The sequence below is a fragment of the Sorex araneus genome, chromosome 2 (assembly GCF_027595985.1).
Source record: "Sorex araneus isolate mSorAra2 chromosome 2, mSorAra2.pri, whole genome shotgun sequence".
In the NCBI taxonomy this organism is placed as follows: Eukaryota; Metazoa; Chordata; class Mammalia; order Eulipotyphla; family Soricidae; genus Sorex; species Sorex araneus.
In genome coordinates, this window is record NC_073303.1 from 251,281,036 (window position 1) to 251,304,510 (window position 23,475).

General features: G+C 52.9%; 1 protein-coding gene across 4 annotated transcripts in view; it reads right to left on the reverse strand.

The window, feature by feature from the left end:
* Nucleotides 1-288: 288 nt before the first annotated feature.
* The window catches only part of EBF1 (EBF transcription factor 1), a 396,016-nt gene continuing 372,829 nt past the window's right edge, over nucleotides 289-23,475 (reverse strand). For all 4 annotated transcript variants that reach the window (XM_055129018.1, XM_055129017.1, XM_055129016.1 and 1 more), the window contains exons 12-16: nucleotides 11,559-11,624; nucleotides 10,962-11,139; nucleotides 10,056-10,235; nucleotides 6,083-6,277; nucleotides 289-2,690 (exon numbers count right to left, since the gene is read on the reverse strand). In XM_055129018.1, the coding sequence (XP_054984993.1) occupies nucleotides 2,659-2,690; nucleotides 6,083-6,277; nucleotides 10,056-10,235; nucleotides 10,962-11,139; nucleotides 11,559-11,624 (651 nt within the window). In that variant the 3' untranslated portion in view covers nucleotides 289-2,658. The remainder of the gene's footprint in view (nucleotides 2,691-6,082; nucleotides 6,278-10,055; nucleotides 10,236-10,961; nucleotides 11,140-11,558; nucleotides 11,625-23,475) is intronic.

The window sequence follows — 23,475 nt, forward strand, 5'->3', positions numbered from 1 at the left end:
GGGTCTATGCCGGACCCCTCACCGGCTGACCGTTCCTTCAACAGCTAAGGGGCTCACGACAAAATATGGCTTTAAATCGTATAACATATCTTCAGGCAGCGTTCCCACACCGATTCAGACAACCTTTCCGAGTACCGAGAAGCAATGCGTCCACCTTGCTTACATTTTCCAGTTTTTATTGTATTATTATTAATCATCATTATTATTATGTCCAACCATGAAAAATCAGCTTTTTCCTCCCCGCCGTTCCCTCCCTCGACTCCCCTCCCCCTCCCGCCCCAACCCATAAAAATTCTCACTCTTGACAGTCTAGTGAAAACCATTGCAAAATCCATATGGGGGCATGCACAGTGCAGCATTAGTTGTAAATTTCTTGCTCTGCTAGAAAAAGTTACATTGTCTTAAGGTAACAAAAACAGTTCTTTTGTGCTTTTCGATTTCTTTTTTTTTTTCTTCTTTTTTTCTTTTCTTTTTTTCTTAGAATGTTATTGATGACTGACAGTTCTGGCGCACAGTTACAATGTACAAGTGAAATGAATATGATTTGCATTGTTAAGGCATCCAATCTGCTGGTTTATATTTATGTGAAAGACAGAGGAAATATACAAGCAGACTTAAGAAAGAAAGTATGTTCATTGATTTCTATGAAGTTTCTCCCCCGAATTTAATGCACAAAATGCGTCACTCCAAAGGGAGAGATCCCATGCATATTAATAGAGTAAAACAGCATTAGGGGTTTTTTTTTGTAAGCTTCCAAAGCAAAGGATACATTTTTTTTTTAATCTACAGAACTAAATGCTACAAGAATAATATGCTACTATTTTTTTTTTGCCATATACTGGAAAAAACTCCTTAACTTACAAATAATACAAAAATAGACAATGGCTTTTGGGTGGAAATTTAAAAAAAATTGAAGCATGGTTTAAAACAATACTAAAAATAACTATAAATGAAATGTTTAAAAATCACATTGAAACAGCTAATACAACTGTAAGTGGACAAACAAATCCGCACTTTCACATAGCAAACATACACAATAAAATAAATTGGGGTTGGAGGAAAAGGAAGAAGGGAAAAAGCAATGTACAAATTCCAAAGATAAATACATTATTTATATGGATATTTTACAAAATCCTCTTTAAAACAAAAAGCCTTTTATTTAATTTTGCAAGTATGTGCAAGCTAAAGGTAGTGAGCTTTTTTTTTTAATCCTTCGCAAAAAATGCAGTAAAATCTTTTTGTGGTATTGAAAAACTGTTTTAAAGACATAAAATGTATAAATAGAACAACAACTTTGGCAAAAAAAATCACAAAAAAAATCTACAGTATTTATAACTACATACAAAAACACAACAGCAAAGGAAAAAAATTATATCAGGCAAATGCATCCTCAGAGCCTTGCTGTATCTTCACTAATTCTTATTATTTTTTTTTAAGAACACTTCCCAGATAATAATCAGGGCCCAAACTCCCATAAAACAGAAAAGTCGATTGCGGACGGAGATCTCTACCTTCTTGGCCTTGCTCCCTGTCTGCTATGACTCGAATTCCCAAAGCACTTAACCTCTCCCGTTCCTTCACTCTCACCCATGAAGAGAGCTGGGGTCAGCCCGGACAGGTACCAGCTCCTGTGGGAAACTGCATGACTGGGTCAGCTTCGGAAGGGGCCTTTGCAACGAAGAACCTGGGCATGTGGGTGGGGTTTTGGCCAGGTCAAGGGGAGAGGTTCTGGGGAGAGTTCTGAGCCTGGACCACCCAGCGCCCCCCCACCCCTCATCCCCCGCCCGCCATGTCAAAGGAGTGTCTCAAGCAGGGATGTGCGCCTCCTCCAAGCCCCCAAGAGGCTTCCGGGGTTGACAGGAGTAGGAGAGAGTTGGTCTGGGGTTTAGTCTAGATCTAGAGGCACACTGGAGTTTGGAGTCGGGGTTGGAGGGAAAGGGGATCTCTCTCGCCTTCCTGGAACGCTCCAGGCTGCACAGCTGACTTAAGACCGGGAGGTAAGGGGGGAGAGACGCCGGCAGGCCAGGGAGGGGGGGGGCGTGTCAGATATTGGAAATGCACATCTGAGCTAACTACCATGGGAAATGCTTTAAGGCGCAAAAGCCGACCCTTTGAGTTTTCTAGAAAAAATCTAACTGGCATTCCTATTCTGTCCCATACAAGCTTTTTTTTTTTTCCGACCTTTTTTAGACTTTTTCCTTTTTTAACATTTTTTTTTGTAAATATCACCACTTCATTCTCCCTTTACACAGCTTTTTTTTTTTAAACATCATAAATTAAAACACGGAGTCTTATTTATAGTGTCCCTTGTATACAGCTTTACGGTTTATAAAAGACAAATGATTGTGGAGTTAAGCTTAAAAAAAAAGAAAAGAAAGATTTGCTTTTATCGACACAGAATAAATATATTCCCCCACCCCCCTCAAAAAAAAAAAAAAGCCTGGGAGGTCCAACTTTCACCATCACCTTGCACTTGTAGACCCCTTCCGATTTCAGTATTAGCAAGGTCGGTGATGTTGTTTGTTTTAAAAATCTGCAGTTACTGTGACTCTCTTTAAAAGGCCTGAGTTTAAAAGTTCCACGCTGGGACTTGTATCAGATTACTCTCTGTGGCAGAATCCAACTTCTTCATTAATAAAAGTTTCTTCAAGGCAATTTTCACATGGGAGGAACAATCATGCCAGAAATAGCTGCAGACAGAAGAGAAAAGAGGCATCAGTGGTCCAGCCTCCGGGCGGCTCCGGGAGTGCGAAGAAAAAAGATGCTCTCGGGCAAAGGTGCTTGCCCCGACTCCCGGCGGGGAGCTTGTGTGCTAGCCAGGCCACTGCCCAGAAGCTGTCGCCGCTGAGTTTGGGTCCTGCCGGGCCAGTCACAGCCCCCCGAACCTCACAGGATGGTGAGGATTTCCCGGTGGTGGGTCTTTTTGTCTCCCCCTTTCCAAGCTATAAAACAGAACAGCCCTGCCCCACGGCCAGCAGCTCTTACAGGGCATGGGCAGCAGAGAAGGGGGCGGGGGTGGAGGGCAGAGGCCACGGGTGGGCGCTTGGGGTCTGGGGTGGGGGTTCCGGCCTCCCTGTCACTTCCGGGTTCTGCACTGGCCCCTCAAAAATGGGCATGTCCCTGGCAGAGGGAAAGCTGGACACAAAGGCCATGGGAAGGGGGTCAGGGTCAGGACAGGGGTGGGGTGGGAGGGGGCAGCACAGGGAAATTGATTTGGGGGCGACCCAAAATGTTTCCGCTGGAAGCTCACCAGCAACCCAACCCCCCTCTGCCGGTACCGTCTCTTCAGTGACAGGCTGGGATGCAGTGGCCGTTGCAAGGGGGCTGGTGGGGGGGGGGGACATGACCCAGGGGGAGCCCGCTTCTCACTGCACCCCTGCACCAAGGGCTGAGGCGGGAAGGGCCTTTTTTCAGGTTTTTTTTTTCTTTTTGGGTCACACCCGGCAATGCACAGGGGTTCCTCCTGGCTCTGCACTCAGGAATTACTCCTGGCGATGCTCAGGGGACCCTATGGGATGCTGGGATTTGAACCTGGGTCGGCCTCGTGCAAGGCAAATGCCCTACCTGCTGTGCTATGGCTCCAGCTCCCCCACCTTTTTTTTGGGTCTGTTTCTTAAGTTAGTCCCAAGTCCCCCTAACCCTGTATGGTAGGCAAGCAGGGGGAGACCGGGAGGGCAAGCCCTCAGCCTCTCCTGCTCTCTCTCCTTTGCCCCTGACATTTTCTTAATTCCTTAAAAAAAAAATTTTTTTTTTTTTGCCAAACACTTTTTCCGTTAATTTTTAAACCCATCTGTATTCACAAGGAAATTTAATCCACATGTTTCTGATTCATTTACACGTAAATCATCTGAATGTTGTTTTGCAAGAACCGTTTTTTGGTTTTTTTTTTTCACAGCCCCAAAGCTCCTGGAGTTGGTTTTTTTTTTTTTTTTTTTCCTGAAGCCATCCTAAGCCACTTTTCTTAGAAGCAGGAAGTATCTCTTGCCAAAAGCAGACCAACTTAACCCCCCCAAAGATCAGGGAATGGGTCGGATGGGCAGCCTCCTCCCCCCCTCCCCGACCCAAGATGAGCTCGCACCCCTGCCTGACAGCAGTGGGAAGGATGGTGACAATAAAACCAGCCAGAGACACCTCTTGGCCGCCAAGCCCTGCACCCGGATGGCCAGGAGTGTCCCCTCGGCAAGGGTCTCTGTGCCCTGGTGCCTAGGGAGTGGGGGCTACAGCAGGGCCAGAATGAGGAGTCCGGTTTTTATTTCCTTTTTTTCTGGGGGGGGGGCGCTCCCGGAGGCAGCCCGGTTTCACAGCCGCGGGGGCATGCCCAGGGCTGGAGGACGGAGCTATTTTCCTTGTCCCTGTGCTGCAACGCATGAGGTTGCTTATGTGGGTTAGAGGCAAGGGTGCCGGAATGTTCCAGAAGGGCAGCTGGCACCCGGACTTGCCCATAGGGACTTGCTGGCGCTCAGCAGATTTCCATGACGGCCCCGTGGATGGGTGCCAAGACGTCACGAGGCCAGCGACCCTGCACTGTCCCGCACCCGCGTTTGGTGAGGCCAGGGACTAAGGCTGGGGGGGGGGGTTGGGGGGAGTGGCGGTGCTGGGAGGGCAAGGGGGGGAGGGTCAGCCGGCCCAGCCCGCGGAGGGTGTTAGGAGGGAACCAGCCTTCGAGGCTGGACTCCACCTGGAGCGCCCCTCCCGGCCTGGGCTGCGGGGGCTATGCACCCGGCGGGGAGTGGGGACGGGCCCCGGGGACGGCCTCCTTTGGATGACGTCCTCTGGGGCCTGGAACTGGCAGAGGGACCCTCCGAGCCCGGGGCTGAGCTGCCCAGGCCGACCCCGTGCAAGAGTCTGGAGTCGGCACTGTCGAGAGCTTATCCAGAGCAGGAAAGGGCTGAGTGTCCTGCAGCGCCTTCTCTCAGTCCCAAAACCTCTGCCCAAAGTGTCAGGGGCCCTGACCGGGCCTGGAGCCTGCAGTGAAGGGTTGGGGAGGGGGTCTCCCTCTGCAGCCGCCCGTGAGACTCTCCCGCCGCACTCTGAGGTGGTGGAGGGAAGTGGACATTATGGGGACATGGGTGTGTGTGCAGACACCGGACACCTGAGACCCACCCCGGGGGACCCTGTGACAACTCAAGGTGACTGTGTGAAAGGACGTCACAGGCAGGGGGGTAGCAGGGAGGGGACACTGGAGGTGGGGCTGCTGCTCGATATAAATACGTAAGTTGTGGTGCTTTAATTGTGACTCCTGGCTCTGCACTCAGGAATTACTCCTGGCGGTGCTGTGGGGGCCCTTGGGATGCTGGGAATCGAACCCGGGTCGGCCGTGTGCAAGGCAAATGCCCTCCCCGATGGAGCGATAGCACAGTGTTTGCCTTGTGCGTTTGCCTTGCACACGGTTGACTCGGGTTTGATTCCTCCGTCCCTCTCAGAGAGCCGGACAAGCTACTGAGGTTATCCCGGCCCCAGGGCAGAGCCTGGCCAGCTCCCTGTGGCATATTCGATATGCCAAAAACAGTCACAAGTCTCACAATGGAGACGTTACTGGTGCCTGCTCAAGCAAATCAATGAGCAACGGGATGACAGTGACAGTGATGCTTTTAAGAAAAAAAGGCTGACCAGTCTCATCCTTTGCCTGTGTGGGGTGTCAGCTTTGGGGCCAAGAGGAGGCCGATTTCAGGGTGAGGCCCTGACAGGGATGTTTGGGCACCTGCTCCCCCTCTTTGCCCCCCTCTAAGGGAGGAAAGACAGACAGACAGACGGGCTTTCAAGGGGGGCCTAGAGGAATCCCAGGGAGGGGGAAATACCGACGGGTTCCAGGGGAGAAGAAATGGGTCAGCCAGTGCCGGTGGGGGCACGGATGGGTTCCAGAGCAGAGACTGTTGGGTGTGGGGGTGCTTGGGGAGCAAGGGACGACCCTTTTGCTTCCCCCCTCTCCACCCCCATGAGAGCTCATGTCCCCCTCCTCCCTCCCCTCCCCTCCTCTCTCCTCCCCACCCCAGTAGCACAGACGGAGAGAGGATGACAGGCCCGTGCCCAGGAACCAGGTCAGCGCTGGGACCGGCTGGGGGGCCGCGGGGGCGTGGCCTACCTTGCAGGCTGTTCCCATTGGTGCTGGTGCAGGTGGGCGGCGGGGAGGTCTGGGGTCTGACGACGGGCGCGAAGGCGCTCTTCTGCTTCACGGCCGAGACCATGTTGGCGGGCGAGAAGGAGAAGATGCCGGTGGAGCTGCTGCAGTTGGAGGGCAGGCTCGTGGGCGCGGCCATGGTGGGGCTGGACGGCACGACTGGCGGGGCAAGGGGCGGTCAGCGCGGCGCGGGCTGCCCGCGAGGCCCGGTGCTCCCCCACCCCGCCCCACCCCTGCCTCCTGCGTGTGCCCTGGGGGGGGGCGGGCAGGACAGAGATGTGCCCCCCTGAGAACTGGCACCAGGGGCAGGAAGGTAAAGAGGGACAGACAGGGGAGGAAGAGAGACAGACGGGTGGGAGAGAGACAGGAAGAGAAAGGGGAGAGACGGAGAGACAGAGAGAAAGGGGAGAGACAGAGACAGAAAGGGGAGAGAGAGAGAAAGGGGAGAGACAGAGACAGAGAGAAAGAGGAGAGACAGACACAGAGACCAAGAGACAGAGGAGAGACAGAGAGAAAGGGGAGAGACAGAGAGACAGGGGAGAGACCGAGAGACAGAGAGAAAGGGGAGAGACAGAGAGAGAGAAAGAGGAGAGACAGAGAGAAAGGGGAGAGACAGAGACAGAAAGGGGAGAGAGAGAAAGGGGAGAGACAGAGACAGAGAGAAAGGGGAGAGACAGACACAGAGACCAAGAGACAGGGGAGAGACAGACAGGGAGAGACAGAGAGAAAGGGGAGAGACAGAGAGAAAGGGGAGAGACCGAGAGACAGAAAGGGGAGATACAGAGACAGAGAAGAAAAGTGGCTGCCATGGAGGCAGGCTGGTTTGGGGGTAACCCGGGACCTTGGTGGTGGGAGATGTCCGCCTGTGAAGGGACGGGTGTTGGCTCCCTGTAGGACTGCAACCCCATCATGAACAACTTTGCAACTGTGTATCTCAGGGTGACTCCATTTAAAACATTTAAGAAGAAGAACCGGCATCCACCAAATAGGGTGAAGGGAAGCCAGCCCTGTGGGGGAAGGGAAACCAAGGGAGACTTCCTGGAGGAAGGATCAGGGAAGCCTTCCTGGCGGCGGAGCTTTAGGCTCCTGCTAAGAGAGGGAAAGTCTGTGGAGCCCCCCCTCCAGAGGACAAGGGCTGGGTGCTCTATATGACCCCTCAGCCTGCAGTGCTCATTCTGACAAGCCTCTTGGCAACTTTAGGAGGCAGATTTCACACAACATCTGCTGCATTCAAGGGCAGAAGTTTGGAGCCTCTCCCGTCTCCTGGGGAGAAAGGAGGAAGCCTTTAAATTCAGTTGGTCCTTTAAAGGTCCTTTCGGTCCTTTAAATCCAGTCCTGGGCACGTCCTATTACTTTCCCAGTTGTTATTATTATTATTATTATTATTATTGTTATTATGCTTTTTGGGTCACACCCCATGATGCTCAGGCTTTGCACTCAGAAATCACTCCTGGCAGTGCTCAGGGGACCCTATGGGATGCTGGGAATCGAACCCAGGTCAGCCGCGTGCAAGGCAAACACCCTCCCCACTGTGCTATCACTCCAGCCCCATACTTTTTTTTTTTTTTTACATTGTAACATGAACTGTGGCTTTATCCTCCACAGGCATCTTGGGGTGTCCCTCATCCCGAGTCACGGATAAAGCAACAAGCCTCTTAGCTTGTGGCCCCTACGCTGACCCAGATACTCAGGGCAGCCTCCCTCTCACCCCAGCACAGTGCTCCCTGGGAAAGGGGTGTTGGGTGTGGCACGAAAGCCTCCAGGGGCCCCTGCCCTAGACCTTGGCGCTGGACTGCGAGAGTATCCTGGGGTTTTCGGCAAACTATACTTTTTCTTTTAATGAGACCCGCATTTTTATCCATCTCTTAGGATTTGTAAATGTAAAAAGTGCGCTCAATAATAGCACCCATTTAAATTGCAAAACTCCTGCACTGGAGGTTTGATTTTTAAATATTCGTAGACTCGAAATCCTGCTGGTTCACTGAGGAAGGCAATTAATCTCCCTGGCAAATGCGATCATTATGTGTATTTAGAGGTGGGGGGTGTGCAGGGGGCGGTGTTAGAGGAGGGGCTGAAATACAGCCGGGCGGGCCCATTTGTTAGGGCGTTATTAGTCGCCAGCCGCCAGCTCAGAGAGGGTGCGCTCTTCGCTGGAAACGTCTTATTTTATATCTTTTTTTATGCTGTTTGGAATTTTTCACCACGAATGGCTTATGAATAATTAAGTATTATGGAGGCAAAAAAAAATCCAAATCAGCTGGGCTTTGTGCTTATTGTTTTATTTGCATTTAGGCAGATAAAACCGTCCCATCTGAGAGCCTGTTTGAGAATTTAATACTATATTTGTGAGCACGGAGGAAATCAATTAATGGAAATTAAATGTTCGAAGTTTCGCCGTCTGACAGCTACCGCCTCCTCTGTCGGATCCGCGCGGGGCCCGGGCCGCGGCGCAATCCCAGCCCCGAGATTGAGTTGCTCCCACCTAGCAATTAGTTTATTGATTTAATTAAGCATGCCACCTTTTCATTTTCAGGTCATGATTGAAACATTCGCAGATGAAGAACAATGAAGCGACAGATCTCTGGACACGACCTCTCTGGGAACCCAACTCTGGGACTCCCCCCAGATGAGGCAGGTTCTCTGTGGGATGGGGATGGGGGTCCTACGTGTCCAACCTGCTGCTAGTTCCAAACCCACACAGGAGAGAAGCCCACAACTTCTCATGCACCGAGCATAAAATTTCACCCCAAAAGTCAAAAAAGCCAAGACAATCCCATCTGCAGGATGAGGTCCGACCCATTTCCACGGGCAGAGAAAGAGCTACCCGCCCTCAACCACGGTGCCAACCCACTCAAAACAAACCGAAAACAAAACAAAAGATTATTTGCGAGGCTGGAGCGATAGCACACACAGCGGGTAGGGCGTTTGCCTTGCACACAGCCAACCCGGGTTCGATTCCCAGCATCCCATATGGTCCCCTGAGCGCCACCAGGAGTCATTCCTGAGTGCAGAGCCAGGAGTAACCCCTGAGCATCACTGGGTGTGACCCAAAAAGAAAAGAAAAAGACTATTTGCAGCAGCAATACAGCACCACTGTTCTCCCCAGCTCTGAGAGCTGAGTCACGTTTCTACCCCGGGGACGGAGGAGTCCTTCACTGGGTCCACTCGGAAGTTGGTTATTTCTGTGAGGGGGGCATCGAGGGTGGCCCTGAAGTTCTTTCCATGCCCGCCCCCCACCCCAGTGCCACGCCACAGACGTCTGCGGGTGAAACGGCGTGAAGGCCTACTGGAGACCCTCCCCCAATTTTTTTTTTCCCTTGGCCAAATAGTTGCAAGTCTTTGGATCTTGTCGGCTCTGGGGTGAGGCATGTCGTGAGTTCTTTTCCAGTCCACCCCCAGTCTAGAGGGGAACATAGCTGTCAGACCTCGAAAACTTCAAACATTTAATTTCCATTAATTGATTTCCTCCGTGCTCACAAATATAGTATTAAATTCTCAAACAGGCTCTCAGATGGGACGGTTTTATCTGCCTAAATGCAAATAGAACAATAAGCACAAAGCCCTTGCACCAGGCAAGCCAGGTGAGCTGCTGGCAACGGGAGGGGCAGGAAGAGTCTGTCCTCTGGGTGGTCCCCAGATCGACGGTCCTTCTTGGGGGCGGGGAGGGGGGGGAAGGTCAGGTAGGTGGACAAGCTCCCGTGCCTGATTTTATGGGGGACCCCCGTGTTCCCCACAAGGTGTAGTGATGTTCTAAGTGCTCGGGAGAGCTGGAGGCGGGCAAGGCCTTTCTTTGTGGAGACCAGGATGCACCCCCACCCCCCCATACACACAGGACATACATATGACACACAGGAGAAACATCTAGAAGCCACATACATACAGGAACACACACGCAGGAGACAAATACAAACACACACACACACACAGCTCCACTTACTGGCGTAGGGCGAGTTGGCGGCGGAGCCGTTGAGGAAGGTAGGGGAGCCGCCCAGGTTGGACATGGCGGCCGTGCCGTACCCGTTCATGCTCGTGGTCACCGAGCTGTAGTTGGTCTGCTGGGGCGTGGTGCTGGGCACGTAGCCGTGGGGGGACACGCTGCTGGAGTTACGGGTGAAACCTGGAGCGGGGGTGGGGGAGGGGCATGAGCCAAGGTGAGGGCGGTGTGTCCCGGCAGGAAGAGGACGCCGGGCGGGGGGGGGGGGGGGTGTGTCCCCGGGAGGGGTGGGGTGGGGGTGAGTCCTGGGGCCCACGCCGTGATTAAACTGGGGGGCCAGCAAGAGGCGCCTCTCTGGGGCTCAGAGATACTTGGGGGGAGGGGCCCCGAGAAGGGGCGGGGCTCGGCCTGGAAATCATCCTTTGGGAGCACTGAGACATCCCCAGTGCGAGCGGTGCCTGGACTTCAGGGGGAAACTTATGCCCCGGGTGGGGGCTGTGCTTGGGGGCTTGGAACTTTCATGCCAGCCCACTCTGCCGTCTGCCACTCGTGGTTTAGGACAGAGAGTGAAACGGGGTTGCGAGGTGGGCGGGGGGCATCCGCCCGCACCCACGCCTGGGACTCTAGTTCCTTGCGGTGGAGACTCAGAAATACCCACTAAGGACATTTTTTTTTTCTTTTTGGAGGTGAGCACCCAGGGGTGCTCAGGGCTCCCTCCTGGGAGTGCTCAGGGGAACCCCTCTGGGGGGAAGGGGGGCAGGAGTAGGGGAGGGGGGCAGGCCTCCTGCACCCCCTCCCCCTTTCCGTGCTCTCGCTCTGGCGAAAGTGCTTTTTGCTGGCTTGCGCCCGCCCCCTCGCCCCCACCCCGCCCCGGGTCCTGGGCTGGGGGAGGAGCGGCGGGCGGCTGACCCTGGTTGGTGGCCTGCGACGCCTCAGACACGTTGACGGCCAGCTGCCCGCTGAAGGAGTTGACGCCCATCATGCCCGCGTGCACCGACGTGTTGGTGAGCGCCGGGAGCTGGCTGTGGTTGCGCGGCACGCTGTACAGGGCCTCGGCGATGTCGGCCGCCCTCTTCAGGATGATCTCCTGCCGAGGGAGCCCCCCCAATCAGTCCTCCGCGTGCCGGCAGGGACCCCCACCTGAAGACACGCCCCCCCACCCCACCAGAGCCAGCTTTGGGCAGACAGCCCCTGGGCCCTCCCCTCCCATCCCCGGGGCCCACGAACAGGGACTCTGGGGTTCCCCCCGCCCGCCCCCAGGCATCAGGGCCGGGGCGTAGCTGATGACCCCCAACCCCGGGGACGTAGATGTAGTCCCTGAACCCTGGAACTGGTGGAAGAAGGTGGACCTGCGTCCCCCTCTCCCGCCCTGTCTGAGCGGGAACGGGAACAGGCCATGCTGGAGGCTTCCCGGTGAAGCATTCTCCTCCTCAGCACAGCAGGGGCCCAGCGTGTCCGCGGATGGTGGGGGGCTGCAGGCTGAACCCCAGAGGCCACCCCCCTCACCTGGTTGTTGTGAGGCATCCCGTAGAGCGCCTCCACTAGGTCCGCTGCCCGCTTGAGGATCACTTCCTGGAAGAAAGCAGAGGTGGGGGAGGGGTGAGGCAGGCAGGGCGTTACCAAGTGGGGCGGGGGGGACAGCTCTGGGAATCCTGGAATGGCATTAAATCCTCCACTCACACACACACATGCACGCACACGCACGCTTCATCAAGTCAAAAGGTGAGCAAGCCCCATTGGTTCAGCCAGATCAAACGTGTTCTTCCCCCCTACCCACTCCCCCCACCGTTGGCTGCCTATAGGACGATAAAGCACTCATATGTTTATTACCGGGTACAACGGCGAGGTCATTTACCAGATTACTACAATCGATGTCAGTCCGTGCGTGGTATGAATCCCTAAGATGTGTTTATTTTGCACTTAATTGCTTATTCCAGGAATCACGACCTTATCAGACGGGTCACTTTCCAGGGATCGCCAATCAATCTCCCGCGCCCCAGAAGCAGGGCGCATTCGACTTCTCTTCTTTACACCCCTTGTGTGGCAGAGCTGCCCTGTGTGTGTGTGTGTACGGGGAGGGGGCAGGCAATGCAGAGGCACTCACTGTTTGGCCCCAGCTCCCCCTGAAAGGATTCTCCTGCCCTGGGAAGGCAGCACGCCATGTCCTTCCTCACCTTTTGCCGTCTCAGTATTGTCTGCTACTTCCCCTAAGCCAGAACTCGTCTCATTCACTTCCTCTCACCCGAGGTCTAGGTGGCAATCGGAGAAAATCTCTCCCTCCCATGCATGTGTGTGTATGTGCCTCTCCCCCCCCCCCCCCAAGCTAGGCATGCTTCCATTTTTGGCTTGCACACTTATTTTAAGCGATATAGGGCGCTCGACCAAAACCTGTGTGTGGTGGGAATTGTCATTCTCACTGGAAGAAACATCACTCCCTCTTCATTCTGCCCTCATTTATCTGCAGATCCGCTTGTAGTGGAATGTGATACATATCCTGCAGTCAAGGCTACTAACCACGCAGATAACGGCACGAAGGATCAGAGGTGATTTGCAAGAAGATATGTTTACACTGAGTTTGGGTTTTTTTTTGGAGGTGAGGTGGGTGGGGAGGCCAGGGATAAAGTTTCAAAAGGAAGCTTGACTTGGAATATTTTCTACGAAAGCTTTCTGCCCGAGCAGCGGTGCTGTTCACTTTCCACACGCGGTAGACGCCGATCGGGGATGTAATTGCGTTCATTTTGCTGTCACCATGGCCTCTTCAAAACTCCATGCACAACTCTTGAAATGACAAGCTTTTAGATCCATATTAGCATTTTCCCCCTTTTAAATTGGCTACCCTATAAGATAACAGAGTTGTCACGCTGCAGTCACTACTTATGACACACGTAATGCCCTAAATTCAAAGATGAGATCAAGGGGTTTTCAGTTCTCGATAAACATTTACACTTGCCTGAAGCTGCTAGACCCCATGTAGAAAACATTTTTTTTTCCATAGACATGCAAAAGCATTATGTAATCAATGGGCTCTGGATTGATTGATTTGAAATACCCTTTTTTTTTTCTTTCTTTTAAGTGCAAGGTGGTTTGGGATGTTTTGGTTTGCGCTGTGGTCTGGCCACAGCAGGCAACAGAGGGTGGAACCCAATTCACTGGGCATTGGCAGCTCTGAGGTCTCGATGCTTCCCCTCCCCCACCCCTGCTGCCAGGGAAGGTTAAAACAAACCAAGAACGTCAGAGCCTCTTGACGAACCTCTGACTTCCCGTGTTCACTCACTTCTGCAAAGAAACATTTATGCTGGCATCTGGGCCCAGCTGGGATGGTGGGTTTCTCTCCTTTCCACTCGGGAAACAAACGGAGTCTCCTGTTTCTCCAAAGGCCAGCGGAGGTGCTGCCGGTGACCGCCCCAGTGGCCCTCGCTCTGGGGACACCCCAACACTGACTTAAGATGCGTGCTTCTGGTTTGAACCCACAGAAGGAAGAGGAGAGAAGTTGGGTACCAGGAAAAGTCCCATCGATCAGTGTGTCTGACGCTCTTTGCGGCAATTACGGTTTTCTGCATCATGACCCACCTGCTGCCTCCTCTCCTAATCCAATTCCTCGCACTGTCATCACCGGGGAACGTTTTAAGGGTAAACAGGGTAGCCTTGCTTCCTAACATGGGACACCTCGCCCCCCCCCCTTTGGTCCAGGAACCGGTACACCCCACACTCTCCATCCTTTGAAGGGTAGTGAGCTGGGATTTCCTGTTGAAAAACTCCCTTAAAGGATACCCTCCCCCCCTAGAAAAATAAAAAAGAAGTTCCATGCTGTGCCCGCCCGTGCTGGCTCTGCGGGGATAAGGGACATCTCACACCTGGGCCACCGGCCGGTGCGTTTCTCTTGGTTAGTTCTCTGCAAACGGAAGGGAGAAAGGAAATTTCTGGCTCCTCTGAGTTAGCGGTGGTGGACCTTCGAGGTGCTCGGATTTCGGTGACCAGAAAATTGCTCTCACCTCTGTGTCATTACGCTCCCCGTGAACTAGCCCCAAGCGTGTTTGTGTTGGGGATCTAATATATTGCCTTTCAATCAGAGCTGAGAGCCACTGAACACAGAGACAGAACATGACGAGCGGGTCAGGAAAGCAATAAAGATTTTACAGAGCTGTCCAAGGTGCTAAATTTACTCAATAATGGGTTTGGCACCATAGTGTTAACCTCTCATTTACTACCAGTTTGAGGGACTAAATTGAAGTAGCCGACTTCATTTACCTTGAAATGTATATTTTATGACATTATGTAAGTAGATTGAAAGGGCACTGCAGTTTGAACAATTTAAAGGCTCAAGCATGTTTAAGATGAAACTTGAATATTTATTGTATATTGCACTTAAAGTATATAGAATGTTAAAATGTATTGATTAAATTTGTAAAAGGCATAATAAAAATGACAGGCAGTATAAAAGATGGATGCCTTTTATCATCAAATTGATAGTGTATGCCATCTCTTTCGTGGTCACAAGTGTAATTTTTTTGCAGTTTTATATGGTAATTTAAAAAATCTGTAATTTCACATTAGGAAATGATTGAGTCTGGGATGTTAAGGGGGAAAAAAATTTCCCATAAGGGAAAGAGCTGCTGTTTCTTATCATCTTTTGTCTCTAATAACGTCTTCTTTCTGGGGGGAGTGATAGTAGGAGTTGGCATAGTAGGAGAATCCTTTTATTTTTTTTTTTGAAATAATTAAAGTTGCATATTAAAATAAAACAGAATAGAACTAGCATTGAATTTTTCAGGCATTTGTCGGGTGAAATTTTTCTCTTGTATTGTTTTAAACCTATCCCTGCTCGCAATTTAAAACACCAGGGTAGAGATCAGGTTCTTCCAAGATAATTAATCGTATCTTGGATCAAAAAGAACAAGAAAAAAAAGGGAAAGTAATCCCATCGGGAAATTAAGACAAGTACTGGCGTTCTAGCCACCCAGAGGAAAGGCCTAGAGTCCTAACAGAGGAAGCGTCTGTTCCCAGCGACTCCAGTTTTCCTTCTCCGGCACTTTTTCTCTTAAAGAAGCAGGAGACGCCTACTCTGTAAATGCAAAGGCACGTCCCTGCCCATCCTTCCCGCCACACATGTCAAACCTGATTTTGCCAGCGATGACCACAAGAGCCAGGGTCTGAAAAGCCACGGGTGGGCACGAGACCACAAACACCACAGCCCACAGAAACCCTGGGGCACCACTGAGGGGAGGGAGGGGGCGGGAGGGGCCCAGACCCGGGGCCCTGGCCCTGGTTGTGGGCTTGAACGCCGACGGTTAGGATGACAGATGCGAGGGGAAAGAGCTGAGCTTTGCTTCCCAGGCCACGGCCGGATCAATGAGCCAATCACCGTTGATCTTATATTGTGCCAGGAGTTACACGGTCTCCCCAGAATTCAGGCCCTGTGAGGGAAGAGGAGCCAAGCCCCCTGCCTGTCAGCCCTCCCTGCCCCGTCCAGCTGCCTGCCTAGATATAAGGCACTGCCGTGCACATGCGCCTAGTTTTCAAGGTCTTCCTTCCCACCTTCCAAAGCTACTGTCCCTTTTTTTCAGGCAAGAAAACGAAACAAAACACAACTCCTCACCCCACCCCATCCCCACGGGAAATCTACTTTGAAATGACCAAACTAAAAGCACCTCCTCCCCCACCCCCTTCAACACACTCACACATACACACCCACACAGTCATGCACATACAACACTCACACGAACTAAGCATGCATACACTCATGGGCACATGCAACACACGCACTCATGCACACACACACAACACACACACATTGTATATTGCACTTAAAGTATATAGAATGTTAAAATGTATTGGTTAAATTTGTACACATGCACGTGAGTGTGCACACAACACTCACACATGCACTCACGCACACACACACACTAATGTTCTAAGGCCCGGTATGGGAGCTCTGGGACAGTGACAGGAAAGCTGCCCTGACTAAGGGGAGCATGGACGGTTTAGGGGGGCTGAGACGGGGCCACAGCAGCATCCCCTGGCAGGCCTGGGAATCTGCATGCTGGAGAATTTTGCTCTTTCTGAGCACTGAGCCCAGGTCTGTCTCCCCGCTGCCCCGAGACCCCCAGCTGACTCTGCCAGGCTCTGCGTGCCCCTGTTCTCCCCCAGCCCGAGAGCCGGCCACAGGCCTGCAGAAATTCTTGTGAAAGAAGCTGCTGCTTCGAGCGCTGCTGACCTCTACAAGCGCGTCCGGGATTGGCCAGAGGAAATGACAAAAACCATTGGTTTGCCATGCACGAGGTTTGAAAACCGGATCCTCTCTTTGGCCCTGGACTTGTTAATCCAATATCAAAATCTCCATAGGTTAAAAGTTTTGCTCACGTGGGGAGTTATTTATACCACTGTAGCACAGTCGTCCCGTTTTTCTTCAATTTGCTCGAGCAGGCACCAGTAACGTCTCCATGGTGAGACTTGTGGTTACTGTTTTTGGCATATCGAGCACGCCACGGGGAGCTTGCCAGGCTCTGCCGTGTGGGTGGGGTACTCTTGGTAGCTTGCCGGGCTCTTCGAGAGGGACGGAGGAATCGAACCTGGGTTGGCCGTGTGCAAGGCAAACACTCACCCGCTGTACTACCCAATTTATACCACTTTAAAAAAAAATGCATTCATGCCCTCCTTTCGGCTGGTGCGTGCTTACATATTAATTTTGTGATTAATGCGACGAATCATGAGGGGTACAGGCCTGTTGGGTGACAGGCCACAATGAACACGAGGCCCACTCTTCAGCCAGTTTAGATCAACCCTCCGCAGCCCCCTTACAGGAAGTCCTGCTGGGCGCCGGGCAGACAAGGACCAAGCAAACACTTTGCCTCTTGTTGCCAGGGCGGCTTCCCTTTAGACGCCGACCTCAGACAAGTAGCTAAGAAGTTCAAGACTCCCGGGCATGAGGCTGGAGTCATCATACCTCATACCGCACTGGCCTTGCACAAGGGTTCCATCCCCAGCATCCCCTAGAGTCTGTCCACCCCCCCCCCCCACCCGATCCTGAGTACCACCAGGAGTAATTCCTGAATGCAGAGCCGGAAGTAACCCCTGAGCATCAGCGGGTGTGACCCAGAAAAAAAGCCAATTTTAAAAGTCAAAATCAAAGGATTCCCGGACACAGCAAGGGGGGCCCTCTGGGGTGAAGAGCAAAGTTGTGTACAATGCCCAGCTCTGAGCCGGCAAGCCAGACATGCAAGGGGTGGGGGCAAGGGGGTGGGGGGAGACTGCCTGGACGTTGGTTGTTTCCTAGCAGAGGCAGGCTCACCGCAGCCGGCCAGATGGGCACCTGGCTACCAACCCCACCTCCAGCTCTCGTTGCAGAAGCAGACTCAGGGCTCCTCACCCCAGTCAACGGGGAGCCTGGGCAGGCGGGCACTGCCATTGGGAAATAGGGTTGTGGGCAAGGAAACAGGAGCCTGGGGCTGGAGCGATAGCACAGCGGGGAGGGCGTTTGCCTTGTACGTGACCGACCTGGGTTCAAATCCCAGCATCCCATAGGGTCCCCAAGCACCCCCCAGGAGTAATTCCTGAGTGCAAAGCCAGGAGTAACCCCTGTGCATCGCCGGGTGCGATCCAAAAATAAAAAAAAGAAAACAGGAGCCACCCCTAGATGATGCCTTTAGGACTGAGCGGAGGTCCAGAGTCCCCAGGAGGCTCCTGAGAAAGACTCTTGAGCCCATCAGCCCTGACTGAGATACTGCATCCAACAATGGAATCGGCAGCTCCCTTGCAGGCCTACTATAAGCAAGTAGCTGGGCAGGGGTGGTCAGGAGCCTCGAGGCCCTCACTCGGTCCCCACGAGCTGTTCTCTCAGAGTCTGGAAGGCCCAGAGGCCACCAAACCAGGGCCGATTAGTCGCAGGCTGCTTGCCCGCAGAGCTGGATGCGCCACTGCAATAAATACGAGTTGTGCTGAGCGGTCTTTCTGTGGAGGGGAGTTCTCTATCCCAAGCGCTCCCTCCATGCTGTTGATTCAGCCAAATGGAAAATTCCACAATGGTAGAGTCCGCATTCTCAAAAATCATAGAATGGGGGGCAGCGGGGGGTGGGGGAAGGGGAGGGAGAACGAACCAAAATAATCCTCAAGGGCCATGTTTAGTTTTGCATCCTCTGAGACATTCCTCAGATTTTTTTCAGCTTTCTGGTACCATGAAACTTCTCGAAATAGAGCACGTACCTCCCCTCGGCGGGTCTGAAATCTTTGGCGTCACACTCTAGACGCTCCGCTCCGCGCCCGCTGACTGGCCTTGTCCCCTTCCACTTAGCAAGGGGCGTAATTAAGCGTGTTTCTCCTGAAAGGGGCACTGTATCGTGGCTGAGGACCGCTTTGAAGTAAAGAGAAACGCGAAGGAGAGGCCGGGAGGAGGCGGAGGTAGCAAGTGGTTACTTTGAGGACGCCAGACATATTATGATTCTATTTTACAAGCCAGCAGGAATCGAGTCTTCCTGATACCTGATTTTCCTAAGACATGAAAGGTGACAGAGGCCCAGGGAGTCGTCCAGCCTGCCCTTGGAGGGCAGACTTAAAAGGAAAAGGAACCAAAACGCCAAGCCGAACCACAACCAAACTGCAGCAACTTCTAGAACAACAACAACAACAAAACAGAAATGTCTGGGGTTGGAGCGATAGTACAGTGGATAGGGCATTTGCCTTGCACGAGGCCAACTGGGGTTTGATTCCCAGCATCCCATATGGTCCCCTAAGCACTGTCAGGAGTAATTCCTGAGTTCAGAGCCAGGAGTAACCCCTGTGCATCACCAGGTATGACCCAAAAGCATCATCATCATCATCATCATCATCATCCTGTTGATGGTCGAATTTCTGGAGTGGTCTCAGTAACGTCTCCATTCATCCTAGCCCTGAGATTTTAGCAGCCTCTCTTTACTCGTCCTTCCCAATGGTGCCATATTGGAGGCTCTTTCAGAGTCAGGGGAATGAGACCCATCATTGCTACTGGTTTTGGCATATGAATACGCCACAGGGTTTGCAAGGCTCTCCCAGAGGGAGAACTAGGCCATAAAATGACCCAAAAGCAAAAAAAAAAAAAAAAAAGAAAATGTCTGGAAGTTGGTGGGGGTGGGGGGGTGGGTACCACTGCCATCCTGTCTGAGGATGATGGGGAAATTCTTCCCACCCCCATGCATTCTGAGGGGGGCTCTGAGGAGAACTCTGGAAACATGAGTGCAAGCAGGTTGTTCTCAACGGCTGCACTGAGACACCCTAACTTACATGATTGACTTTTACAGTGGGAAGGGGAGAAAAAAAAAAGCCGTTTGCAGGCAGCTGTTACTGCCTGAATGGGGTGGGGAGAAAAAAAAATCAATGGAAGTGAAATGAACAAGAGATTTTGTCTGAGTTGCAGCTAATACCACTAAAGAGCTATGGATATTAAAAGGTCAACAAATAAATTAGCCAGAGTGTTATGAAATGAATGATTTGGCTTATAATTTTATTGAGTGAAAATTGTTCTCTGCCTATTAGACCAGGTAATTTTTATCTGGTGCCTCAATTACTGTTCCGTAAGCAATAATATAGTTGTAAGAGCTGCTGGTTCGATCGCGTGACCTCTGAGAAGGGTAGGACCGCTGCCTTTACTATGATGGATAACTGAGCCGGGGTCCCCCCAGGTGCCAGCCCCCGCCCCCTTTTCCTGCAAGGGGGATCTCATAAAAGAAACATTACGGCTTGATTCATTTTACCAAAATGTTCGGCTTTTCAAAGTGTCAGCGGTTAAGTATAAATTGTGCGCCCAGGTTTTACCCGAAGAGTTACGAGCCCGGTTACCTCCTGCCGGTCTTCTCTAAATGGTGTCACGGTAATTGGTGAATGGGAGCCTTGTGGGGGGAGGGGGGGTCCCCACCACAAACCCAGAGAGAAACGGTGCCAGCCCCCCCGCTCACACCCCCGCCCGGCTTGCAGGCTCGGCGCTGGGCTGGGTCACCTCTGACCGAGGCTTCTGATTCCCGTGTGTCGTATTGTTACTGGCTCCAGACTCAGCCCTGGGTTAAGTCCTGCTGCGTGTGGCCTTGGAAATCGACTTTCTGATCAGGATGAAAAGTCCCCGCTTAAAGAGGAGGCTGTGGGCGAGGTGTCTTTTGCAGGGGTCGCTGGGAAAGTCAGTACATGAAACAAAACCCCCTTAAAAAAAAAAAGAAACCAAAAAAAAAAAAAAACCAAAAACCTGCCTGCAATCAAAATTACCCTTGAAAATGTTTCAGGCGGTCGGAGGCGGGGTGCTTAGGAGCACAAAAGCACAAACTTCTCTCCCTGGCTCAGAATAAATCCCTAGTTTGGAAGTGAAATGACTACCAGGTGAACAAAGATCCATTGTCCCGTGTCCAGGTAAGGGTGGGGGCAGGCTGTGCCGGGTGGCATCCGACACAGTCATACAGTGACCCAGAGTCCAGCCAGAGCGAGTGGCAGGGACCGGCTGGGACCAGACTGGACTCTGAGGGTATTTACAGCATTAAGCAAAGCCGAGAATTTGTATCTATATTGTCACTGTCGCTGTCACTGTCATCCCGTTGCTCATTGATTTGCTCGAGCGGGCGCCAGTAACGTCTCCATTGTGAGACTTGTTGTTACTGTTTTTGGCATATCGAATACACCACGGGGAGCTTGCCAGGCTCTGCCGTGCAGGCGGGATACTCTCGGTAGCTTGCCGGGCTCTCCGAGAGGGGCGGAGGAATCAAACTCGGGTCGGCCACGTGCAAGGCAAACACCCTAATGCTGTGCTATCTATAATGCAAACCATAATGCTTCAGCGCAGAGAGAGTAAGAAGGAAACTGTCTGCCATACAGAGGCAAGGGGTGGGGTGGGATGGGGGGATACTGGGGACATGGGGATACTGGGGGGATTCTGGGAGGAAATGTGCCCTGGTGGAGGGACGGGCATTCAATCATTGTATGACTGAAACCCAAACACGAAAACATGGTAAGTGTAGCTCACAGTGATTCAATTAAACAAAAAAAAAAGTCATGTTTGCTTCTGAAATTGTGCGACCACCCCCCCGCTCCCGCTCACCTCCTTATTTGGGGGGCGGGGTCTTCCCACCTTAAACTGAACCATTTCTGCGAAGTATCACAGCCCGTCCCGAGTGTGAGCACGATTATACCCATCTCCAGCCTGCTGGGCTCGTAACTGTCCCAACCGGGGCAGGGAGAGGCACGTCCGGGTGAAGCGTCTGTCTTGGGGCTGGGTCTCGAAGGGTGGACCGCATGGTGGGAGGCCGGCCAGAGCTGGTACCCAGGCCCGCCCTGGGGATGCCTACTGGGACAAAGGCGCGAAGGCGCTCCGTGACCCCTGCACACCAGTGTGTGAGAAAGAGAGGGAGGCAGGAACCTACCGCCCCCTTAGCCAGGGCTGACGGAAGCCCCAGCCTTCCCCTGGCCACTGGTGGCCAGTGCTGGACCCCAGCTGTCCTCTCCTGGGGCTGCACGCTTCTCTGGCGAGGCCAGCGGGAGCCCACCTGATCCCATAATGCTATTCGAGGAGTCCCATGGCTCAGTTCCAGGGATACTGGTCAGACCGGCCTCGGGGGCTGCTTCTACCCCCCCACCCCATAGTTTTTTCTCTCCATTCGAGGGTCCTGGCAGGGGTCCCACGGAGCTGGCTTTGATCCCTACTCTGTCACTTACCGGCAGGGGAATCACTGGCCACTACTGGCTTCTCTTCGAGGCCAGGTAAAACACTACGGACAACGGCTTACCCACCCCCAGCAAGGGTATTGACAACCCACTTATTTCCAGCAGCCAGGCTGGACCCCCCCAGGACCACCGTGTGCCTTGACTTGGGTGCCCTTGGAGATGCAACCCCGTTGGCCAACTCTCAGGGAGCCGCTGAAGGGAACAGCCTGGTAGGAAGTTGGCTGTGGGCCTCCGTTTCTTCCTCTCTCAAATGGGTGCAAGGGGGCGGGAGCTAGGACAACAGGAAGGCGTCTGCTTTGCTGGTTGTGGTAGGGTCAGGGCGGTTCAATCGCTGGCATCCCAGAGGGTCCCCTGAACACCGCCGTGGTGGTGGTGGGGGTATTCCTGAGTGCAGAGCCAGGAGTCAGTCCTGAGCATCACCGGGTGTGCCCCTCACCCATCAACAACAAAATAAACCAAATGGGGGCTAGGAAAAGAATGCTAAGCCAAATAGCTTACAGGGAAGCAAGTCTGCCAGAGAGAGAAAGGAAAACTCTAGGAAGTGCGAATCACACCTTCGGGCGGGCGGTGGGTCACGGGTGCCCCCTTTCCTGAGAGAACTGTGTCCACATACATTTCACCCCTAGGGGAGACCCTGCCCTTGACTGGAGAGGATTCACTAAAGGGAATCTGCCCGCAGGTGTTCAGGTGGGTGGCTGGGGGCAGAGTAGGCTTATACCGGGATCCCAAGAGGACAGACACAGGGACCCCCAAAAGCTGAATATCCCAAGTGATCTTTGGAGTTACTGATACCTCCAAAAGCTATAAAAAAGAAAAAAGAAAAAAATCAAGAGCCAGTGTGGGCGCAGGGCTGTGGGCTGCGGGGTTCCTCTCTGGGTGGCGGGAGCCCCGAGTCGGCCCTTCCCGCTGAGCCAGCAAGTGGCCGTGCAAAGATTTCTGCTGTGAATGTTCAGCGATGCAAGTTTCCAAATCCCCGAGATCGACTCTGCATAAAGACTCCCACAATAAAAGCCTAATTAGAATCCGCGGTAGACAGGCCGTTGCCGTTCTCTCTGGCCCCGGCTCTGTATTTATGATAAATCACTAAACACGAGGAGGAGGAGGAAGAAGAACGCTCTTCAGGGAGGGTGACTGGGCGGGTGGGGGGTCTCATCTCTCCGCTGAGCATAAACAGTGCCTGAGAGCCGGGTCGGAATCTCAACGCGGCGGCAGCGTGGAGCTTTTGCACAGCCCTTGGCACCCGGCGCAGGGCACAGCCGCGCCACTAACCGGCTGATTTACTAAATTATTATTAGATGAGCTTTGCTGTTCCAAATGGAAGTGCAGTCGCTGTCTTCCTTCATGGTGTGTTCAAATTGTTCTGTGTTTAAATATTCAGCATGAGGCTAATGTGAGCTGACGAACTGAGACTATAAACATTCACTTTCAATACAGATCGAGCCGCCGAGGAGACGCAACATATCACGGGGGCCCTCGGAGGTGAAAATGATTTATGCGCCGCCGGCATGGCACTGCCTCCTTCCCCCTGCTCCGAGGGCCTCTTAATTAGCCCGGGGCTGGAAATGACGGGTTCCCACACGCACCGGAAGGGCGGGCTCACCGCTCCTGACATTCCCTGGGCACCATGAAGGGAAGGGGAGAGGCCGCTGGGAGCCACCCCCCCCACCGTCCCAGCCACCATCCCCACCCCTCACCCCCGCCAGGGCCGGCTGGGACCCCGAGAGTGTGACCCCGACAGTTTGAGGCGGCTGCT